Source organism: Trachemys scripta, chromosome 11 (genome assembly GCF_013100865.1).
Source record: "Trachemys scripta elegans isolate TJP31775 chromosome 11, CAS_Tse_1.0, whole genome shotgun sequence".
NCBI classification, from domain to species: domain Eukaryota; kingdom Metazoa; phylum Chordata; order Testudines; family Emydidae; genus Trachemys; species Trachemys scripta.
The window spans coordinates 9,349,576-9,371,441 of record NC_048308.1 but is presented as its reverse complement, the minus strand read 5'-3'; the positions used below and the strand labels follow the sequence as shown (position 1 = coordinate 9,371,441).

General features: G+C 41.6%; 1 protein-coding gene across 1 annotated transcript in view; it reads right to left on the bottom strand.

The window, feature by feature from the left end:
* The window catches only part of PDIA5 (protein disulfide isomerase family A member 5), a 125,907-nt gene that overhangs the window by 22,790 nt on the left and 81,251 nt on the right, over positions 1 to 21,866 (bottom strand). The window contains exons 12-14 of the mRNA XM_034786053.1: positions 18,737 to 18,807; positions 16,741 to 16,904; positions 14,858 to 14,988 (exon numbers count right to left, since the gene is read on the bottom strand). Of these exons, the coding sequence (XP_034641944.1) occupies positions 14,858 to 14,988; positions 16,741 to 16,904; positions 18,737 to 18,807 (366 nt within the window). The remainder of the gene's footprint in view (positions 1 to 14,857; positions 14,989 to 16,740; positions 16,905 to 18,736; positions 18,808 to 21,866) is intronic.

The window sequence follows — 21,866 nt, the reverse complement described above, 5'->3', positions numbered from 1 at the left end:
CACACTCTTGGTCGTTGCTTTCACTTCTACACTCCTCTCTTCCTACCTATCCTTCCTATGTCTAACACATCCCCTCCCACACCATGGCTTACTGGTGTGTATCTTACATTTCACTTCTGAATTTGACCCAGTGTGTTTTATTTAACGTATTCTGGTCACAAAGCTAAAAACACCAACATATATGGCTTTTAGCATCACTGTTCAATGAGCATTCTGTTAACTTTGGCCATCTACCCGTGGAACAGTTGTGAAGTCCGTGCCAAATTCTGTGCTGAATGCTCAAGGAGTTTCAAGAAATCATTGAAAAAGATGTGGGAAGGAGCGCCTCAGACGGAACTTCATCTGTTACAACTTAAAAGGATTGCCAAATGCAGAAACCTGGAAATCACCCAATTCAGTCATTCTATTTAAGGCGCGCACCCACAAAAAAGCGGAGGATGACATCTTTCTTTTGACAGAAGGAAAACTCATTCCCACCACTCCTTTTTCACACTTCCCATCACACTTTTATTTTAAGCGTTCACGCTGTCGTGGAGATTTGAATGTAAAAAGAACAAGTGTACAATTACTGTGGATTAAGATATGAAAGTACACAGGCTGCTCAGAAGAGATCTTCCAGATGGGCTGGAATGGGAAGAGATTAAACTTGAGGCAACTTAAGGTGTCTATGAGATGTCAAGAGTGGAAAGGTTCTATACATCTCTCTTAGGCATTTATAGGGCAGCAAATCTTGAAAAGATGAGATTTTAATTGCAATGGGAAATGGGATTCAAAACCCCTCCGGTATCTTTGAAAATCTCAGTTGTCGTATCTAGCTGGATGGGGGTGGCGGCATGGCAGGAACATTCTTGAAACGGAAGACCTATACCAGGGAAGATGGGTTCCACCTTATTCAGCTTGCTTGAAAATAAAAGGCTTTATAATGACAGAGGAGGATTATTACCACTAAAGAGTCTGGGGAAAATCAGCAGAGGTTAAGATGCCCTTTAAGGCTGCACGACAACATTCATAGGCAGCTTTGGTTGCAATGAGGTGCTAAGACAAAAGTGTTTGTTCAGAAGAGTTCAATTTCCCATGGCAAGGTCAACATGGTCAAAGCAGCAGTGTTTCATTTTGAAATAGGAATGCCCCATACTGGCAGAAGTAAATACCAATGATAAGGCTAAAACCCAGAAATGGGCAAGCTGGAATGATCCCCTTAGATGCCCTAAGCTTACGGCATTTAAAACCAGAATGGACAAATCACTCCAAAATGTATTGCAGGGAATAAACTGCAGAGGCCACCAGGGGATGAACTAGATCAAGGATTCTCAACCAGGGGGTGGTGACCCTCCAGGAGCATCACAAATAGATGTCAGGGAGTTGTGACCACCCTGCACTTATTGTTAAATAGTAAGGGGTTCCTAGCTAGATGGGACAGCTGTCCTGGGATGGTGATGGACTAGATGATGGACCTAACAGAGAAGTAAGAGAGAGAAAAGACCTCACATTCTATGAATACGAGGTTTAGATAATTGAAGTTAAAGATGTAAAGGAAGCATCTAAAAAAATGAAAGGGATATTACCAGTTCATCGGCACAAACAGAATAAGTCATCAAGGGTGCTTGGGTAGCATTACACATAAAAGAATGAAATAGAGGCTCTCATCGTTTCTGTTCCTAGCATGTAACATTTCTCAAAATAGATTCCGTCATGGCTCCTCTCTCCCAGCGGCTTAATCCCAATCCTACACCTTCACTTCAGCAAAGTTTTGGTTATACCCTTGGAGAGTATGAGGGTCACAACATGAACATAAAATCACTTAAAGCGCACGGATACAGCTGCATTAATTTCCCCCATCAGGAAATTTTACTGAATCTCCCATAGTTGCCTGATGCCCCACTACTGTATTATCTTTCACGGTTACTGTTGTTTGATTTTGCTTTCCCAAAGGTTACCTCTCCACTTTTAGTGTCATTGGCAAATTTGATCCTGCCTGAATTCACATGGTGGTTGAGTTTAGCAAAGGACAGGTTTAAACACAGTTCAGACAAGATTTTCAGAAGAGATTTGTGATTTTGGGTGTCCAGCTTGAGATACCTTAAAGGGACTCAGTTTTCAGAACATGCCAAGCATCCTGACCTGTGAAAATCAAGCCCTTTGTAAAGGGTCCCCAAAGTTGGCATCCTAAAATGGAGGCAAGCAAAATCCTTAAATTGCTTTTAAAAATCTTGACCAAAATTCATTCCCTATGCAGAAATCCCCCAAAAGCTTTGAATTCTCTGGCAGGGACACAAGAGAGACCTGCTTGAAGTACAGTGGCATGTGATACACGTCCCCATCTGTATCTGATCTGCAGAGGATTCAAGTGGGTTACAGCCCCAGCCAAGAAGCTTGTGCTCTTTAGCTCAAGCTACAGCAGCTCATGCTTTTAGCTCTGGAGGTCCCCAGTTTAATCCCTGGTGTGCTGGCCAAAATGGTGGCTGCGGGCTGCCATGGAAGAACCACTGAAACCTAGCAAAGCAGCGTTGCCCATTTGAATCATACATTCTTTAACCCTCTGATAGAAGCAGATCCATAAACCGCCTGGAAGGGCCCCACTAGTCACTAGAGGGCCACAGATTGACAACCACTGCCACCGAGCATTCCAGGGTGGGCATGGCCACAGGATACAAGAAGCTGCCAGATCTGCCCATATAACAACCACACCTCTACCCCGATATAACGCGGTCCTCGGGAGCCAAAAAATCTTACCATGTTATAGGTGAAGCTGCGTTATATCAGGGTAGCGGCGGCAGGGCTCCGACGGTGATTTAAAGGGACCGGAGCTCCCCGCAGTGGCCAGAGCTCCGAGCCCTTTAAAGCACCGCCCAAGCCCCGCTGCCGGAGCCCCAGGGTAGCAGCAGCAGGGCTCCAGCGGTGATTTAAAGAGCCCAGGTCTCCGGCCCCCGCAGGGAGCCCCGGGCCCTTTAAATCTCCGCCTGAGCCCCGCTGCCGGATATAACGTGGTAAAGCAGCCCCACCCCCCTGGGCACTGCTTTACCGCATTATATCCGAATTCATGTTATATTGGGTCGCGTGATATCGGGGTAGAGGTGTAACACAGTGAACTGCAACTACCCAGAGGAGGTTCTTGAGGAGGGTCCATCAACTTTGGAATTGACTCCACTATCCACATGCTGAAATAGCTTGAATTTGTTGACTTTTGGGGCACATGGCAAAGCTCATCTATTTGTTCAGGCATTTGGGGAGAGACTGGGGTTTTGTGGGAGCAGAGGGGAGGAAATTGTGCTTTTCTGGCCTGGTTTCTTTAATGCAGACTGAATTTATCGACAGTATAAATTACTAGATTTTAGAGTATCTTGTCTTGGCATCTCTGAGGGCTGATGTAACGAACGGATTTAGGTCTGTGCAATACAGAGCTCTTTATATAGGTTGTGAGAGCTCTACTGGGGGACAATGATTGCTGAAAAACGGGGTTTGATATAAAAGCGGGCTATGCCCTCATTAAAAGGCAGATTTTTAAAATGACAAGGAAAATGGTTAACAGCAGGCTGAAGGACAAACTTAGGAACTACTGAGTTGGGCTGGGGGCTGTTTAAGAGCATCGTGTTAAAGGCATAGATGGTTTGTATACCTAAGAGCAAAAAAAAAAAAATAGGCAAAGCTAAATGTTAAGTGGGGATGTGTGACCAAATGCACTCCTATATTCCTACCCTACGCACTGTTGTAATAATCTCTGTACAAAATATGTCTGGTGAGGTATCATTTGAAAACTAATAACTTGCAGGTCAGTAATATCATGGTGAGGTATATGTACCAACATTATATGTAAAGTTATGATCATAAGCCGAAATCATGGCTGAGGTGTGTTTGCCAGACAAGTCTGGGGAGTGGGAAAAGCAGGTTCTCAAAGACAAAGGACAAGTTGATGCCTCTAGCCAGGTGTCATCAAAGCTGATGAGCCATCCTCTGTCAAGTAGCCAAGGAAGGGGGCAAGAACAAACAGACCTAATATTTCTGGACTGTCCAGGAGAGGGCTGGAACACACATTTTTGGGGGAAATCCAGAACTGGGCGTGTGTTGGGGTCACCCTACAAGTGGTAACCAAGGCTGGTGGAAGACAGAGTGGCTGATGTTTGCCGACAGGCTGCTGGGATCAGAGTTGCCGGATCAAGGCTATAAATAGACACCCAGGGTACAACCTGCATGCTGTTTGTGAGTGGCCCAGATCGGAGCGACTGCAACAAAGCATTGTGAGGCACCCAAAGTTACAGGGCAGGAGTGACACAAGCCCTCCCTGGTGCAGATTGCACCCCGGATGTATGTGAGTTGATTGTATGTGCGTTTACTAAGGCTAACAAATTCCCTTTTGCAAGTGAAAATTTTGCCATAACAGTGAACAGATTGAAGAAAATAAAAACAAAATAAAACTCTATACCAGGTAAAGTGTGACTTAAATAAAAATACGAAGCATATATTAAGAACAAATTGACAAAAGGAAAAAAAAATCAACCAAATGATTGTAAGTCATCATCCTGCTACATCACAAATAGAAGACTGCATGGGCAATTGTAGGCCATCCACACTACCGAAAGGAGATGGGATAGAATGTTCAAGCAGAGAAAAAGTGAAATGAATTTCTTGCCTCTATCTTTACTAGTGTATGATAGGGAAATTCTCATTTTAAGGGGTTTTTTTGGTTGGTTTGTTTTTAAACAGGAAAATGGACTGTCTCCTTAACAGACATCAAAGCCTTGAAGGAGAAAGTCTAGAAACTCAAATGCAGTAAATCATCAGGACCAGGTAGTTATTATCCATGTGTCCAAAGAACAGTGTGTGCAATAGATAGTGACCGACAAAGAGCATTCACAATATTGAACTTATAATATATATGGGTAACATTTTCAAAAATGCCTGAGGCTCAGATTTTAAAAAGTGTTTAGATACCGCTGTGCTCAGCCTTGCAATGCCTCACTGATTTAGTCACCTAAATATCAATTTCAAAAGGGTTTAAGGCACTTAGGCCCACATTTGTAAAGGTATTTAGGTGTTGCTGTGTTCCGTGTCAAAGCTCCTAACTGATTAAGTAGCCTAAATCTAATTTTCAGAAGGGATTTAGGCACTTAAGAGCCAAAATCCCATTGACAGGCTCCTAAGTCCCATTTTCAAAAAAAGACAAGACTTCAATATAGCGGAGTCTTTCGAAATTGCTACTAAGTCACTTTAGGCCTTGCCTACACCCAAAAGCTGTACGGTTTTAACTCTACTGATATAGTTAGACAGTATAACTCCCCTAGTGTGAACACAGGTACACCAGTATAAAAGTTCCCATATGAGAAGGAGAACGAGCTATACTGCGCCCACAGTAGGAATTGCACCAGTACAACTATTTTGGTCACATCCCAAATCAAAGTAGTTATGCCAGTACAAAATCAGCGTGCAGACCAGGTGGTTAGCACTTTTGACAATTTTATCTTATTATACCTTTACAGATCTCTGTCTCGATCATAATACCTACATTTATATATAGACACACACATATATATTCACACACGAGTAAGGAGTGTGAGTAATCAAGTAATATATTTATGATATGTATTTGTTATACATCCACTATTTTACCAGACAGATTACAAACACAACATTGACATTTAAGGTTGTAACCCATTTCAGGATAAAATTCATTATGCAAACTTAAACCAGCCCTGTCACACCTGGCTTAGGACACAATGACATTTACACTGTCTGAGCTCTTGTCTCTGCACAACAGGAAAAAAAAAAACCTTCAATCCTTTAGCAACTCGCATCCCAGGATCTCAACAGCTGTAACATTCATTTAATTAAGCTTCAAATTGCCCATGAGCGATAGGCATTACTATCCCTTTCATAAGATTGAAGATTAACCTATGTCAAAAAGAGGTTACATAACTTCCTCATGGGGTTTGGTTCTGCTAGGTACTGAGCACATCTGTGAGGTGCTGAGTGCACTGAAGTCTGACTGAGAGTGCCCAGGACGTTGCAGAATCAAGCCTGGATGCAGAGGTGGGACTGAAACCCAGAAGTCCTGACTTCCTGTCTGCTGGTCTAAATAACCACCCTCTAAATAAGACGAAGAGACATTGCCCTCCATTACTGATTTTAAAACAACCACACTTCCAAGCAAGTGAAAGAAACACATCAGAATCCATCAAAGCTGACAGAGGAGCTGGCAGAATGCAGAAGACAAAAAAGGCTGTTTCCATTTTGAGAATTGAAGCGGTTCACTAGAATTAAAAGAAGGCTATTCCTTGGCAAATCAAAGAAAGTTAGACCATGTACTATAATTGCAGAGATCAGAGCTGAAAAAACAGCTAGTGTTTATATACTAATACAATTCATGCTGCCACACAAGTTATTGAAACCACAGACAAATTGAAGAAAGCCATTTGGAGATGTTATTGAAAGGTTAATTGGTTTTTGTTCCATTGGTAAAGAACTGGAGGGCCTTTTAATACAATATCTGGGACCAAACCTTTTTTCATAATACGACCTGACACAGCATAACTTCTGGCTTGGGACAATGATCATTAATATTTGAAAGGAAGGGGTTTGTCCTTTGATTTGAGAAGTTTGTGGGGTTTCATTTAAGTGTCAGGTCAATTAGGCTCTGCCTCATGGCTCTCAACATTGACAAGCAACCTATTAATAATTTCACAATGCGCTGGTGTTTGCTAAGGTATTATTTTATCAACACTTTAAAAAAGAGTAAAAAAGACATTTTTCTTCCATTGTAGAAGGTGATTTAAAGGACCAGGTGAAAGAAAGCCATATGTAATTGTGCATGAAACATGTGGGAGTGTGGGTTAGATACTATTCCACAGCATTGTCTGTAGGAATAGGCAGTGGGCTAAAATTTTGAGATTCCTGTGCTATAATCCCAGCTCTGCCATCAACTCATCGTGTGTCTTCAGACAAGTCTCCACTTCTCCCCCTCAACTACCTGATCTGTATAATGGAGAAACTTACACCCTACTCCCTGGGGACGCTGTCAGGATTAATTAGTCTCTTGCATAGTCTAGGAAGAGCTATGTGAGTGTTAAGTACTAATTTTTATCCTTACTAATACTTCAAGAGAGCCCTCTTTCACCAGTCTTATAGGGGGATTTTTAAGGACATCTAAGGTATCCAATTACTCCTGACAGTCAATGGCAGCTGTGTACCTAACTTCCTGAGGTGCCTTTGGATACTCACCCTAGATCGTCAGTCTTCATCACAGAAGCGCAGCTCCTAGCTTGCTGTCATTTGGCAGAGCAACGACATGCACTGCGTACCCTTGGAATCCTCTCCTGTCGATTTCTGAAGTCCTAGCTAGTTAGAATTCTGACTGGTCTGAAACTGGCACAGAATCTCCTACTGGCTGCGGAATATCATTAACCCTTGAAGTGCACTTGTTCAAAGAGCATGCATATCGCGTGTTGAAAGGGCACCCAGGTAACTATGGCTACAGCTCTGCCTACGCATTTACTGTCTGCATACTGTATTTATCTCATTACTTTGTCAAATGCTTGAGATACCTAGAGTGCAAAGGTGCTGCATAAAACCAAATCCTTTGAAATTGCTGCCTTTAACAGAAATGTGTGGAGCTTTGACAAAAAATATCACAGGCCAGACGTCGGTTCCCTGGAATTTGGGGATGGGGGAGGCAAGGAAAGAGGAAGAGGTTAGCAGTGGAGGACTTCTCAGTTGGATCTCCCCCTACAGCAGGGGACAAGGATGCAATTTTATTAAGAGCGGACTATCACCACCATCAGAGTAGTTCTGACCCTTGACACATGTAATCCTGCAAAATGGAAAGATGTACAGTGAGCACCTCTGAGCTGGTTTAGAACAGAAAAGGGTTGAAATAAAAGACACTCAGAACAGAGCTGGAGTTTCCCTCACAGAACCGCTGGATTTTTCCCTGCATTTTTTGTCAGTTCCCAGTGACATCTGACAAAGCCTTTAAAATACAGCTTCGTGAAGCTGTGGACCACAAACACAGGCCTCAACTTGGCCTCTGATTTTGCAGGCACAATTAACTCCAACCACACTTCTGTGGCTGCATTTAACTGCATGAGCAAACCGGATCTTGCCATGCAATCACTTGACTTGTTGGCACAGCTGGGCAGTCAGAAGGTAAAGTCCTATAGCTGTGCCTGCAGCTAGCTGCCGATGAAAAGATAAAGGGGCAGTTAACTGCAGCATCAAAGTCCTAAATTAGAGTCTGGCTCAAAATTAGGCCCATTGTAATATTATGGTATCAGCCGAAAACAGAGGTTACAGCGTTACCTAATATGAGCTTGACCCCACAAAGTCAAGAGACTTCAGAAGGATGGTAGTACATTACCAGTCTGAAACCTTCCCTATTCATATCTTTATATCGCAGGGTAACGGTAGTACTTTTGGAGGTGGGAGAAGGAATATTCTGCGGCAAATGGCACACGTGGTACAACTGCTAAATCGTCTAACGTAGCCAGTCACATAATATGGGTAACCTCCCTCCCAATAAATAAATCACTTGTAACATTTTAAGATTATTCAAGATTTAAAGCAGGAATCCTGTTTCAGAAAACAAGAGGACTTTATGAGTGTGAACCTGACTAATTTATCTTCCAGTTTAGTGCCATAGCTGTATTCCCAGCTTCTTCCTCAGATTTCTTCCTCAGCTGTGTTCAGTCCATTAAACTAACTCATAATTCTGAAGTAAGAGTAATGGATAAACGATTTTAAGAGCAGTTCTCGCCATACTAATTATTATCCACAGACACCAAGAATGTAACAGTGGCTGTGCCAGCTTGATCACGGAAGCCTCTGTACAGATTCACCCATTAACAGAACAGACCATTAATGGATTATCTGGACAGCACTGTCATCCGCACTATTTACACCAATAAGCGGATACTTGACTGACATGAGAGTAAACAGCAAATTCCCCACTAATGTACAGAGAGAAATTAGGTACAGGCAGAGCTCACATAAATCATCAAAACTCTGAAATGCATAAACCCACTGGATGTGAAGCATCATTATCCGAGGGCTCAGATCTAGGTCCTGGATATTTACCTCTCCTTTCAGCCAGTAAAACCTTCCTGGAGATGCTTTTGCCTTTAAAGGGATTCTTTGCTGTGTGCAGCCAGTAATTTGTATCTGGGGTGTGTGTGTGTGATTAAAATTGATATCTCTGTCATGAAGACGCCTGAACGATTTTGGCTTATGTATACACACCCCCTTATGTAGTTACTCTGCAGGGACAGTCTGAGGAACTAAATACCAGTCCTTTGCACAAAAGATAAGCAGTCTCAATTACAGCATAAACCAGCCTCTACCTATTGGGAAGTTAGGAAATCTCTCCCACGGACAAGTTATGTCATAAATGCCTACTCTGAAAGAGCTGGTGCTGGCCATTGTCAGAGAAAGGATACTGGACTAGATGGACCTAGATTGATCTGATCCAGTACAGCATTTCCTACGTGCTTATGGGATACAGGACTTATCACACAACTGCTGCTTTGTGATGCATGTTTGGTTCTAGCTCACCCAATAGTTGAATATTTCAGACAATTTTTCACTGTGGTTCCCTCACATGGGGATCAATTCTCTCCACATCTACAGTGATGAGCTAGCTGGGGGGTGAGGTAGGGTAGGGAATGACACAAAAGAAACAATTCTATGACACCCCGATTCTAGGGCTAGTTCTCCATTGGTCCCTGCTCTAAGCAATGCTGGCTGACTGTTACACGAGACAGGGATCGCCAGAGCACAGCAGATTCGACAACACCCCTACATGAGAGGGACAAAGAAGGGATAGCAGAGATCTGGTGAAACCAGCTAAGGATTACTCTGCAATGTGACTGGGGAAGGAAGATACTCAGTTATCTTATTAGGGCAACTTTCTGGCCTGTTTGTGCCCCTGGAGAAGCCCAGATGTGTTCCACTCCTGTGCACCAACTTCCTGCTCACCTGGGTCATTCTGTGTATTCGTGGGTGTACAGATGAGACAGAACCAGGAAGTTTCCATTTTGGGGGTCGGAGACTGGGGGGGAGAAGGGGTATAATTGGTGCAGGTAATAAGGCAGGAAGGAGGCTGATCTTAGTTTCCAGCAAAGTCTGTGGGGGGAAATCAACGTGTGCCTGTTGCAGACTTCAGTGTCCCACACAACATCAACGAGATAGATACAGAAATACAGAAAATAACTGATCTAATCTATACAAAGCCATGTCCCCATCTGATTTCTTACCACTATGCATAAGCAGACTGAGGTGTTCCTGGCCTAGCTGGTGACAATGTCTCTCAGTCAGGGTGCATCTTAATAAGGACCCTGCGGCCTGAAAAGAGTGTTTGTACCACTGCCAGGAGAAGGACCTGCTGCCATGTCTCCCAACCACCATCCTACAACAATGTTAAGACCCATTTTCTTTTAACCAAGATTCAAACCACACCCAAAAAAATTTTCAGAGATAGGTTTCACATTCTAACTCACCCGCACCACAAAAAAAAAACAATGCAAGTTTGAGAAAAGTTTAGGAGATGAGCAAAAGCCAAAGAAGAGATGAATGTCCTAACTATACGTATAGCGGCTGCCCAGTTCCAACTATTTCTATATAAAACCCTTTCATAGAAGAGTGTGGTCCCTAATAATGATGTTTTTATTCTGGGTCATCTTTGCATAACCTCCATGGGTTACACTGCAATAATACTAAGGAATAAACCTCACCAGCAGACAATCATTTCAGGTTAAATTGAAGTTTCTCTGCTGATTAGTAAAGCAAACTGAAAATCAGCTCTCAGCAGTGAAATATCTATTAAAAATGTCCATTCTGTGAACCCTGTTGAGCCCTACAAATTGAAGCCATTTGGGAAGTTAATAGTGTTGGCAATGACCATCGTTACAAGACACTAAAAGGAACAGTGAACTTTTTTTCTTATTATTACTTCTTGTTTCAGCTGACAGGACATATTTGTTAAAGTGTTTGTCTTGGTACTTTTTAAGAAGAGAAATCAAATTGGTCTGGGAAACACCAAACCCTTGCACTAAAACTGACCAATTAAAATAAATCCCAAAGAACTAAGACTATTCCATCACAATCCAACCCCATTCCCGATCTGGTTGATTCCTTCGTATAAAAGTCCTCTTGGAGGTAGATTTTGACCTCCATGATAATCCACAAAGAAATGTGTTTCCATGCTAGTTTTCGTTTCTTAAAGAACAGTATTTCTGTTTGAAAGAAAATAAATGTGGGTTGGGTTTATTTTTCCTTTTGGAAACTCTTTCGTACTTGCAGAAAACCCTTAACAGAAATCCTAACTAGAAGAAAATACCAGAACGCTACTCTCTGTAATAAACCTTATAATGCATTCTTGTCTGATTCACTGGGAGTAACCCAGAAAACATTCCGAACTCAGATGATACTCTATTGCAATTTGTTTGCCCTTTGTGGCTCTGACAGCTAATCAACAACTGATTTTTATCGTGAAGTTTACTGTGCAACGGCAGGGGCATGTTAACACTAACAAATTTTGGTACAGCCAACTGGCTGCTGAAGAGGCCTGCAGCCATAATGCCATTTGTCACCATACAGCCTACAGCCATGTAGAACCACACTGCTCCGGGTTGGATCTGCTTTAGTACTAAGATGGAAGACCAGTGAAAACCTAGTTACTACAAGTAGCATTGTTTATATAGTGGGTGTTGCTCTTCCACCGAGTCAGTACTAACAGCCCAATATAATTTAGGAGTCTTTAAACTGCTAGAAGTACCATCTTTTGCATGAAACATAAAATCAAGGCCCTTGCCATTCAAAACAGCCTGATACAAAGTCCACTGAGATCAACGGCAGTCTTTCCATTGACTTCAAGGGACTTGGATACATGTTCAAAGTCATTAAGATCCTATGGTACTTTTTTGCAAGCACAGAGGTGTTAGCTTCCATGTCCTGGCCAAATTCTTGATGGGGGAGTTATGCGCTGCCCACCTAAATTCCCCCTGTGGATTCGGTTTGATTCAGTATGCCTCACTTCCTGTTTTAAACTATTGTGAAGGGTTGCACTGTGCTGGTAAAACACTGCCACATTCCGATTCCACAAGTGGCTATATTTCAGTGGGGTGAAGGTACATTAGATACATTAAGTGCTTTGGGTTATAAGGTGCTATATAAATGCAAGCAATTATTTTGAAAAGGATAAAAGGTAGGAAATGACTGTGGCCTTTGCCTCCAGGTTTATTCGTCTAACTGAAGGCTTTAGAAAGGTCAGAACATTCAACCTACTGTTTTAGATCCAAAATCTAAATCATATAAGAGATTCACAATTCTTACAAAAAATCAAAAAAATAAGACAAGCTCCTTCATAGGGCACCCACTGAATACAGTAACACACTGCAGGACTGCACTGGCCTAGGATGTGGCGCTGAATAGAGAAAGAAAATTATTTGATCTAATGAGGCCTGGCAATTTTAGCAGTGCTCCTTCTGCACTAAAATAAGCAAGTTAACATTAATTGGCGAGCATAAGCACGGAGAAGTCCCATGACTGAGGAAATGGTAAATAAAAGATAATCTATCAAATTTAGCAGAAAGCACATTGTCAGTGCAGAAAAGCAGCCAACTCCGTATAGGATGATTTGTACTGTTCTGTTTCCTTAATAATTATCTTACTGCAACCAGAGATTTAAAATATTCATCAGTTCTTTCCTATCAGGCCTGACTAAAAGCAGGCTTGCTGCATGTGTGTATGTACCCACCCCCACATGCACACAGACACACATTAACCAAAAACAAATCTGCTGAAATACTGTACACCCTGAACATGGGAAACTGTAATGGAAATTTGGTCACTCTTGACTATAAGTCATAAAAAGCCCTGTGAGGATATTTAACCAACACCAATCTATCCTCTATGCAGACAGACTCACGTACCACTTTACCCAAAGGTGTGGTTGTAAAACTACGTCCAAAGAGTAATCCAGCTGCACCGAACACCACTGAGTTATGCCGACCCATTAATGCACTTAAGGCCGGATTCAGATACCCTTACTCACAATGAGATTAGTACCTTAGTTCATAAGTAGCCCTGTTGACTTCAGTGGGACTACTTATGGTATAAGGTACTATCCAACACAAGTAAGAGTATCCGTAAATATCCACATGCTTTTGATCACTGGAGTTGCATATTAATGAGTCTCTAAACCATGCCCTTAGTGACTTATGAAGACTAAAATATTTTAAATGCATGGCTTTAAATAGTTTTTAGTTAATTTAGATTTTGTTAAAATGACCTAAAGATAACCAAATCTCTCTCTCTCTCGCTCTCACACACACAAACACACACACACAGTGGGGGAAAGAAAAACATCTCTTCCCTCCATGGATGTTGTTCATACTGGGAAGCTAGGGTAAAATGAACTAGCTGGTGAGAACAATGGCATACGTCTTACTTTTACTACTAAATGTATTTGCTTTTAAAATAAACTTCATTCTTAATCAATAGGGATCCATGTATCAGAAATTCCTGGCACGCGGGCAATTTTTAGTCAACGGGTGGTGGGAACTGGAGTTGAAAAAGGATTAAATCTCTTTCCCCTTTCTTTTACAACCTCCCAGGAATTCCCTTCTCTCTGCGTCCCACAACCAGCAGGGCTTCACAGGAGCCCGGAATGCATTCATGTTTAATTTTCTTACAGAAAAGCAAAATAAGGAGCTGTTTTTCCTGCCTGATTAAACATTAAGGGCCTGATTTCTCAAAAACAGTCTCCAGTTGTGTGGGAACAAATCTGATTGAGAAAATTACATATCTAAATGCTATCAATTAATTGCAGAGACAGTCATCTTATGGTACAGTATTTTCCAAGAAAAATTGGGCGGGAGCAGGGTCAGGGCCCTTAATAAAACAAATCAGGCCATAGATATTAAATAGATATTAAACAGACTCCCCCCAACACAAACCAAAACACATCCCCAAGACTAAAAGCTGAATGGCGTCCAGCCACCTCTGGTCTAATACTGACAATGGAAGGGATGACTCTGCTGATTTAAATAACACAATGCAAATCAGGAAGGCGGCCAAGCGCCAGTGCTGGCTGGAAACATTTCTGGCATTGAACATATTTGAAAAAGAGTTATTTCAAATAGTGGGAGAAATTGGCTTCTCTCCCCACCCAGCATATCTGATTTACAAAGGGCCTGATCCAAATTTCCGTTGATCTCAATGGAAAGACTCCCTTTGACTTCTAAAGGAAGCCGGTTGGAGCTCATTTATTCATAAATGAGATAATCTGGTGATGAAGTTGTTAAAATTGGACTCTTGTTCCAGGCAGGGATCAAAATGTGGGTTTAGATTACTCCTGAAATGGTTCCATCAGAATTTAGATTTGGACTACCAAGGGATTGATTCACCCCTGCATTACTCCATTGATTTCACTGGAGCTACCATGGCAAATGAAGTGGAGTAACATACTAATGAACATACTAACGTATCCATCACTATATTATAAGGAATCACATTTTGTTATGCAGGCCATAAAATGAAGCAGAGGAAAATAAATGCACTTTCTGTTTATTCATCTGCCTCCTTTGCGATCCCTTGTAGTACAGTCAGTCTCTGGATTAAAGCTGTGGGCTGTTTCCCTGATCCTGACACCCCTCCCCCCCCAATTCATAAAATATATTAGGAAGGGTCTCAAGCAACTAAGTCAGAATGAGATATGAACTTCTACAAACTTAGGGTGTTCAGATCTGGAGATTTGTTTCAGGTCTATGTCTAAATTAATGACTCTATTTACAAAAGTATATACAAAGCACAGGATTTCAGAAGCTACAAGGGACACAAAAGCTATAAGATAAACAGAGACACAAATACTCACATGGGGCATAGAACATGACAAGGGCATGCTTCTTCTTCTTTAAAGACTCCCTGAAGTCTTCTCCGGCTAGGTGGATAACATTGGTTAGCTTTTCTTCCCAAGCTGGTTCAGGTGGAGGTGGTGCTTGCGGGCTAGAGAAGAAGAAAAAACAAAGGATCTCTTAGATCTTTTTAGAAGCATGCAAAGAGGCCTTGTGACTCAGTCACCTATTGAGGAAATGGTGGGAGCGGTTCCTTATGGCTATTTGTGCAGAAGAAAAATGTACTTAGCATTTCCATTGCCAGGAAGGACAAGAGTTAATTTTCAGAAATCAGGAAAAATGTGATTTTGAACATGACTGGTTCAATATAGGAAAACCTTTATTTCAGCAAAGATGTCACAGAGCGGACTTTTGCTCCAGAACCATTTAAAATGACTGTGGGAATTTATAGTTCTGAGACAAAGGTCAGGCTGAAATAAAGGTTTCATGATTTGCTCTAATCACACCAGTACGGCTGCATTTATAGGCGTGCATATAGTACATTTGAATACAGCAGGTGGAATCAAAAGGTGGAATTGACATACATCAGTCACACCCACTAAAGCAAGCAATGTACTGTATATCACCATAATGTAAACTTGCTTTCAAGTCTTTCAAGACCGGCTGGGAAATACAAAATTCTAAAAGTGAAACCAGGATACAATAATCAACACTAGCCCATTTTGGAGGGTAGGAAGTAAATGAACTGCAATATTTGAATAAAGAGAATTTCATATATCAACTGTGATTGCATATAGTATCCAGCTAATAGCAGTCCTGTACATGGAGAGTACCCCTAAAAATCTCTTGCTATTCACCACCTCATGGACATGTCTCAGACTCATTCCTGCTTGTATCTTAAATAAGTGATTACTTATATAAAATCATCAGTGTGAAGGCATATTATCAAGACCTTCATTTGTCACCGCAGTATTAAATTACAGTTTCCACACTTTCCTGTCATTTTGAAAGGTACTGTTTTAAATACAGTCGGCTATAGATAAAACAAATGAAAACTCAACATTTTAATTCCATTCAAGGTCATTCGCTAGACACCAACCATATTTCCATCACTACTGAGTCACCCAGTTGCTAACAAAGGAATCAGGATACCTGGGGGCCAGATCCTCAGTTGATGTAAACTATCATAGTTCTACAGACTTCAATGGAGCTATGACAATATATCCCAGCTCAACATCTGGCCTCTGGGTACTGTATCTGGCACTCTTTCTGTGGCACAATATAGCAAACAGAGTAAACACAAAGTTTCTGAGAAAACAAATTCTGAACGTCAAAAAAACCAATTATTTATATTTTTCTTCCAAAATAGTGAATAGAGACAATTACATCAACAATTCTTCCCTCTTGGAGCTACATCCTTCTCAATGCATTCAACCTAAATCTGTATGTTTTACTGCAACTCATAAGAAAGATGCCATTTTTGATGGTCAGAAATTACTTCAGAAAGAAAAAAGCACAGCTACAACAATTTGGTGGCTAAACAAGGAAAACTACTGGCTAACAAAAAGAGGGTTCAGCAAATTTGATCTTATTTGTTTGAGCCACTGTTATGCCCCACTAGAGAGAGGCTTAGGAGATATTTTAAAAATATTTATTTGGGGATAGAATTACCAGGACATGTATTTAAAAAAAAACAAAAACCCATAGCAAACAAAGGATTTTGTATATTAAAAAATATATAAAGAACACCTCTTTGTGTGGCTTTCAGTACTTTCAATTTCTTTTTTGTTAGTAAGGATTTAAGTATGAGATGAATCAGTTTAAGATTTACTTCTTCACAAAAGCAATCTTCAGTGGCTAATAGCCAGAAATCTGGATGACATCTCCAACTCATACAACTTACTTTTGCAGCCAGTCAATGATCTTCTTCTTAGTTCTGAGTTGCGGCAGAGTGTACTTCTCCTCTCCATCCTGAAAGTACTTCAACGTAGGGAACCCTGAGATGTGAAATCTTTCTGCCACCGCCTTGTTGACAGTAGCATCGACAGCTGCAAGGACACCAGGACTCTGAAACAGAGAAAGCTAACTGCAAACCATGGCATCACACTCACTCGTAGCCAGGAGATGGTACAGATTCAGAGAGGCACTCATATGGGTTTAGACTCCAAGTGCAAACTACATGTATATTGAAAAACACAGCTGGCTCCAAATATCACTGTGAAGGGATGGATATATTTTACCAGGTCATAGAGCAGGGGTCGGCAACCTTTCAGAAGTGGTGTACCAAGTCTTCATTTATTCACTCTAATTTAAGGTTTCACATGCCAGGAATACATTTTAACGTTTTTAGAAGGTCTCTTTCTATAAGTCTATAAGATATAACTAAACTATTGTATGCAGAGAGGGACTGTCTTGGTTCTATCGCTACGCACGGCTACATGGGGGAGCAGGATTTTCCCTTTACCACATAAATTATTAAATACAGGTGACCTTGATACACTCTCTACCCTTCAATTACCCACCCTCAGAACCCTCTTTCCACCCCACCCTCCTTTTTGTCCAGTCCCATCTCTCATCCTGGATGCCCGACCACCAACTAAGAAGCAGCATGGAGCAAACTGATCTCCTGATCCACACCCCTGGCACTGAAATCTCCCTGTCTGCCGTTGCTGAAAACTCCACTTTCCAACTCCCCTCCCCGGCCTGTCACTATGGTGCCCTATGCTCCCCTCCCTTTTTCTCCTAACACACAGACAGTTGTTTTCTCCCTTACAACATCGCTACAAACCTACCCTGTTGTCTCCGATCCTCCCACTAACTCACTGTCCATTCCTTGGTCACTGCTTGCTTCCGGTACTGCAATCCTGCCTCTTCTTTTTGGCCTCCCTTACCTCCTCCTGCGCCCTTCCAATCGATACCGAATGCTGCTGATAAATTAACCACTCTAACCATGTCACTCCACTCATTGAAGCCCTCCTCTGGCTTCTTCTCGCGTTCTGCAACAACTTCAAGCCCCCATCTGACTTTTAAGTGTCTGCACCATCCTATCCTATATCTATGCCCCCACTTCCTCCTACCTCCTCCCCCATAAGAGCTCCTAAATGCCCCCTTTCATATCCTCCTCCCATTCTCATCTTCATGCCTTCTCCCCTCAGGTCTTCCCCTGCAACTCCAATACACTCTTCTGCCAAATAACCACTCTTCATTCAGATTTCCTTAACTGACACTCCTTTCTTTGGGAGGGCTTGATGGCCTTCGTGGAAGGGAGCATTATTGAAAAAGGACCCACTGTGCTTTGAGACAAGACCTTTGTCTCCTAGGCATTGAGTGTCTGAGCTGCAATGACCATCTCTTCCATTCCTGTATGGCCTGTGCCGTGGTGGTGCTGAATCAACTACAGTGATTATCATCATCTCTGGGCCTGAGATTCTTTTCTTAGTTACACTGATGTACAGTGGAATGACTCCAGTGTAAAATCAATGTATGCAAGAGGAGAAACAAGCCCGTTAAATTTTTGCATCTACACCATAACCAAAACCCCCCCACCCACCCACGTCTTCTTAATTTGCATTTAGCATGAGGCCTTTAATGAATGGGAAAATAAACATTTCCACATTATATTTGGGTTTGATCATATTGTGTATAAATAAGGCCCTACAGCAGAATATATAATCACTTGGCAATTCTGTTTTCGCTCAAGACAGAATGTTCTTGCTAACGCTTTGGCAAGGCTCATGCATTACCGATGAGACTGTACTTTGGAAGCACATCTCGGAGGCCCTGTGGGAGGATGAGAACAGCTAAAATTGTGGCAGGGAGGGATGGAAAAGTCATTTTTATTACTTCTGGTATTTATCATGGATTATTTGAAAAGGGGGAAATAAAGGAAATTAGCTTACATCACTGGCTCCGTGCAGCATCTCTGCGGCCATCTCATACTCTGGCTTCATTTTCTTACAGTGCCCGCACCCTGCCAGAGAAAACCCAAATTAAACTCTACATTACACAATGATATTGGCAGCTGGATTACTAAAAACAAAGAATCACTCCGTGGTTAGTCACTGCCCCATCCCACCACGGTCAATGTCCAGAACCAGGTAGTGGAGATTTACTCGAATTCAGAACATGTTTTATTTGTAAAGCTTCAGCAACATTTCGGATCATTTCCAAAATGGTCACTAGAATTTAACTTGTTTAAACAAATGCAATGGACACATTCTCCGGGATTCTGGAATGAATCAGAAGTACAGAACACACAGTATCTGTCAAGCCACTGACATGCAGTGTGGCCTTGGTCAAGTCACTCAACCTCTCTTGCCTCAATTTCCAAATTCCTATCGACTTAGAGAAATGATGTACCAGGGTAACTTCATCAATTTAAAATTGGGCTTATGCTGGTGCATTTTAAATTAGCAATTTAATTTGGATTACACTGCTGTGATACAAATCACGCTTTATACTGGTGCAGCCTGCCTACATTAGGGGACTGCACCAGCTTAATCACTTCCATGTAATTACACCAATACATATATTCTTAATGAAGGCAAGGCCTGTAAAATGGAGATAAAGGTACTTCTTGTGTGAAGTTATTATTTATTATTTTATTACTGGAGCTCCTAGGAGCTCTACTCATGGACCCAGAACCCCATTCTGCTAAGGTGCTGTACAAACACAGAATAAGGTTGGCCCACCATTTGTCAAGGGGCAAGAGCTTGAAAGCACCAGAACTGATTATCAACAGCTTTAAACAGGCAGAAACCCTGAAGGTGGTTAATGTACTGTGCTGCAAAAGGGATGTATTGCATTTAGATACCTGGTGGTGATCATCCCTACAGGTGCTTTTATTTTCCCCTAGGTTGCAGTCAGTCATGTTGTTCTCCTCCTTTGCTTGTTGCTGTAATAGGCACTCAAAGGCCCTGTCTTTACTGGGCTTTGAATACCATATTTGAAAACAGGGCTTGATGTCCGTTTCAGTGCGACTCCAGCAAAAGCCGTTTTCTAGGCTGTGTAGGCAGCACCGGGGATATTTTTAAACCATTTTCAAATAGTGCACTGAGACTAAGTAGGGCCAGATGAAGCCCAGTCCAAGAATTCTGGAGGAAAGAAAGTCAAAACCAGAGCAGTCATGGATCTAAGCTTGAACATGGTGTTAGAACCTGGCCAGAGACCCATGTTTGCACCCATTACAGATGGAACTGTGGTTCCATTAGGTTCAAAGCCCATCACAGACAGGGCCTAAATTACAACATTATGGCATAACATCTATGAAACAACTAGGTACAGGCTCAACTGCTATAGCCGATCCCAGGAGACACTTTCAATGCAAATAAAACAAATAAAGTTTTAAAGCCATTAAAATGGCACAATCAGGTTGGTCTTGGAACTGAAACTCCTTGCCTTGGGGAGCTACAAGAAGAGCTTTTACAGTCAGAAGAGCAAAAGCCCTGAGCTTGGAACCAGATGTGATACACTAAGAGGTGAAATTCTATTCAGAAAAGCTGGAATAGCCTAAAGAATTACCATCTCAGCACCGCAGTCACTGCTCATCCCATTTTTAAGAGTATGCAAAAAGCTTGTGCAATGATTTATTTGCCACTGCAGAAATCCTGCAGTCGCACAGCTTTCTGGGAGGGACTGACAGTTCCCGCTGACAGACTTGAATTGATTTATTTAACCTTTTTGGAGCAGGGAACTTTATTCATTTTGTGTTATCCCCCCCGTCAATAAAGAAAACTTTGAATCACAGCTCAGATTGCTTGAGACGTTTACTCAGCAGCCCCAGAGATGGGCAGTCTCTGATCAATTACTTGTTCATTTGGCTCCCCAATAAAAGGTGGGATACAATGTACGTTTGTCCAGCTTCTTGTTGACTGCTGATCAGCAAGCACGGGTTGCTATTAATTGCCACAAAGATCAATGCTTTTCCACTGTATTTGTTAATTTCTCTTAGCTCTCGCATGGCAGGGTAGGAAAACGCAGATTAGGCATATCTTGTTTGGAAAACAAAAACGTAATTCGTAATTCAGGGAATTCATACAAGTACTGTTGTGCAATCTCTTTATTGTGAAAGTGCAACTTACAAATGTAGAATTATTTTTACCTCACTGCACTCAAAAACAAAAGAATGTAAAACTTTTGAACCTACAAGTCCACTCAGCCCTACTTCTTGTTCAGCCAATCACTAAGACAAACAAGTTTGTTTACATTTATGGGAGATAATGCTGACTGCTTATTTCCAATGTCACCTGAAAGTGAGAACAGGCATTTGCATGGCACTGCTGTAGCATGCCAGATATGCTAAATATTCAGATGCCCCTTCATGCTTCGGCCACCATGCTTCCATGCTGATGACACTTGTTAAAAAAATTAATGTATTAAATTCTCCCCCGAGGAGTTCAGTCACAAATTTAAGTTAATGTCTCCTTCTCCGTGGTTTTATCCACATTCTGCCATATATTACATATAGTCTCAGATGATGACCCAGTAAATGTTGTTTGATTTGACACTTTCACTGCAGATTTGACAAAATGCAAAGAAGATACCAATGTGAGATTTCTAAAGATACCTATAACACTCGACCCAATATTTAAGAATTGGAAGTTGCCTTCCAAAATCAGAGGGACGAGGAGTCAAATATACTGTCAAAAGTCTTAAAAGAGCAAAAAAGAACAGGAGTACTTGTGGCACCTTAGAGACTAACAAATTTATTAGAGCATAAGCTTTCGTGGACTACAGCACACTTCTTCGGATGCATATAGAATGGAACATATATTGAGGAGATATATATATACACACATACAGAGAGCATAAACAGGTGGGAGTTGTCTTACCAACTCTGAGAGGCCGATTAATTAAGAGAAAAAAAACGTTTGAAGTGATAATCAAGCTAGCCCAGTACAGACAGTTTGATAAGAAGTGTGAGAATACTTACAAGGGGAGATAGATTCAATGTTTGTAATGGCTCAGCCATTCCCAGTCCTTATTCAAACCGGAGTTGATTGTGTCTAGTTTGCATATCAATTCTAGCTC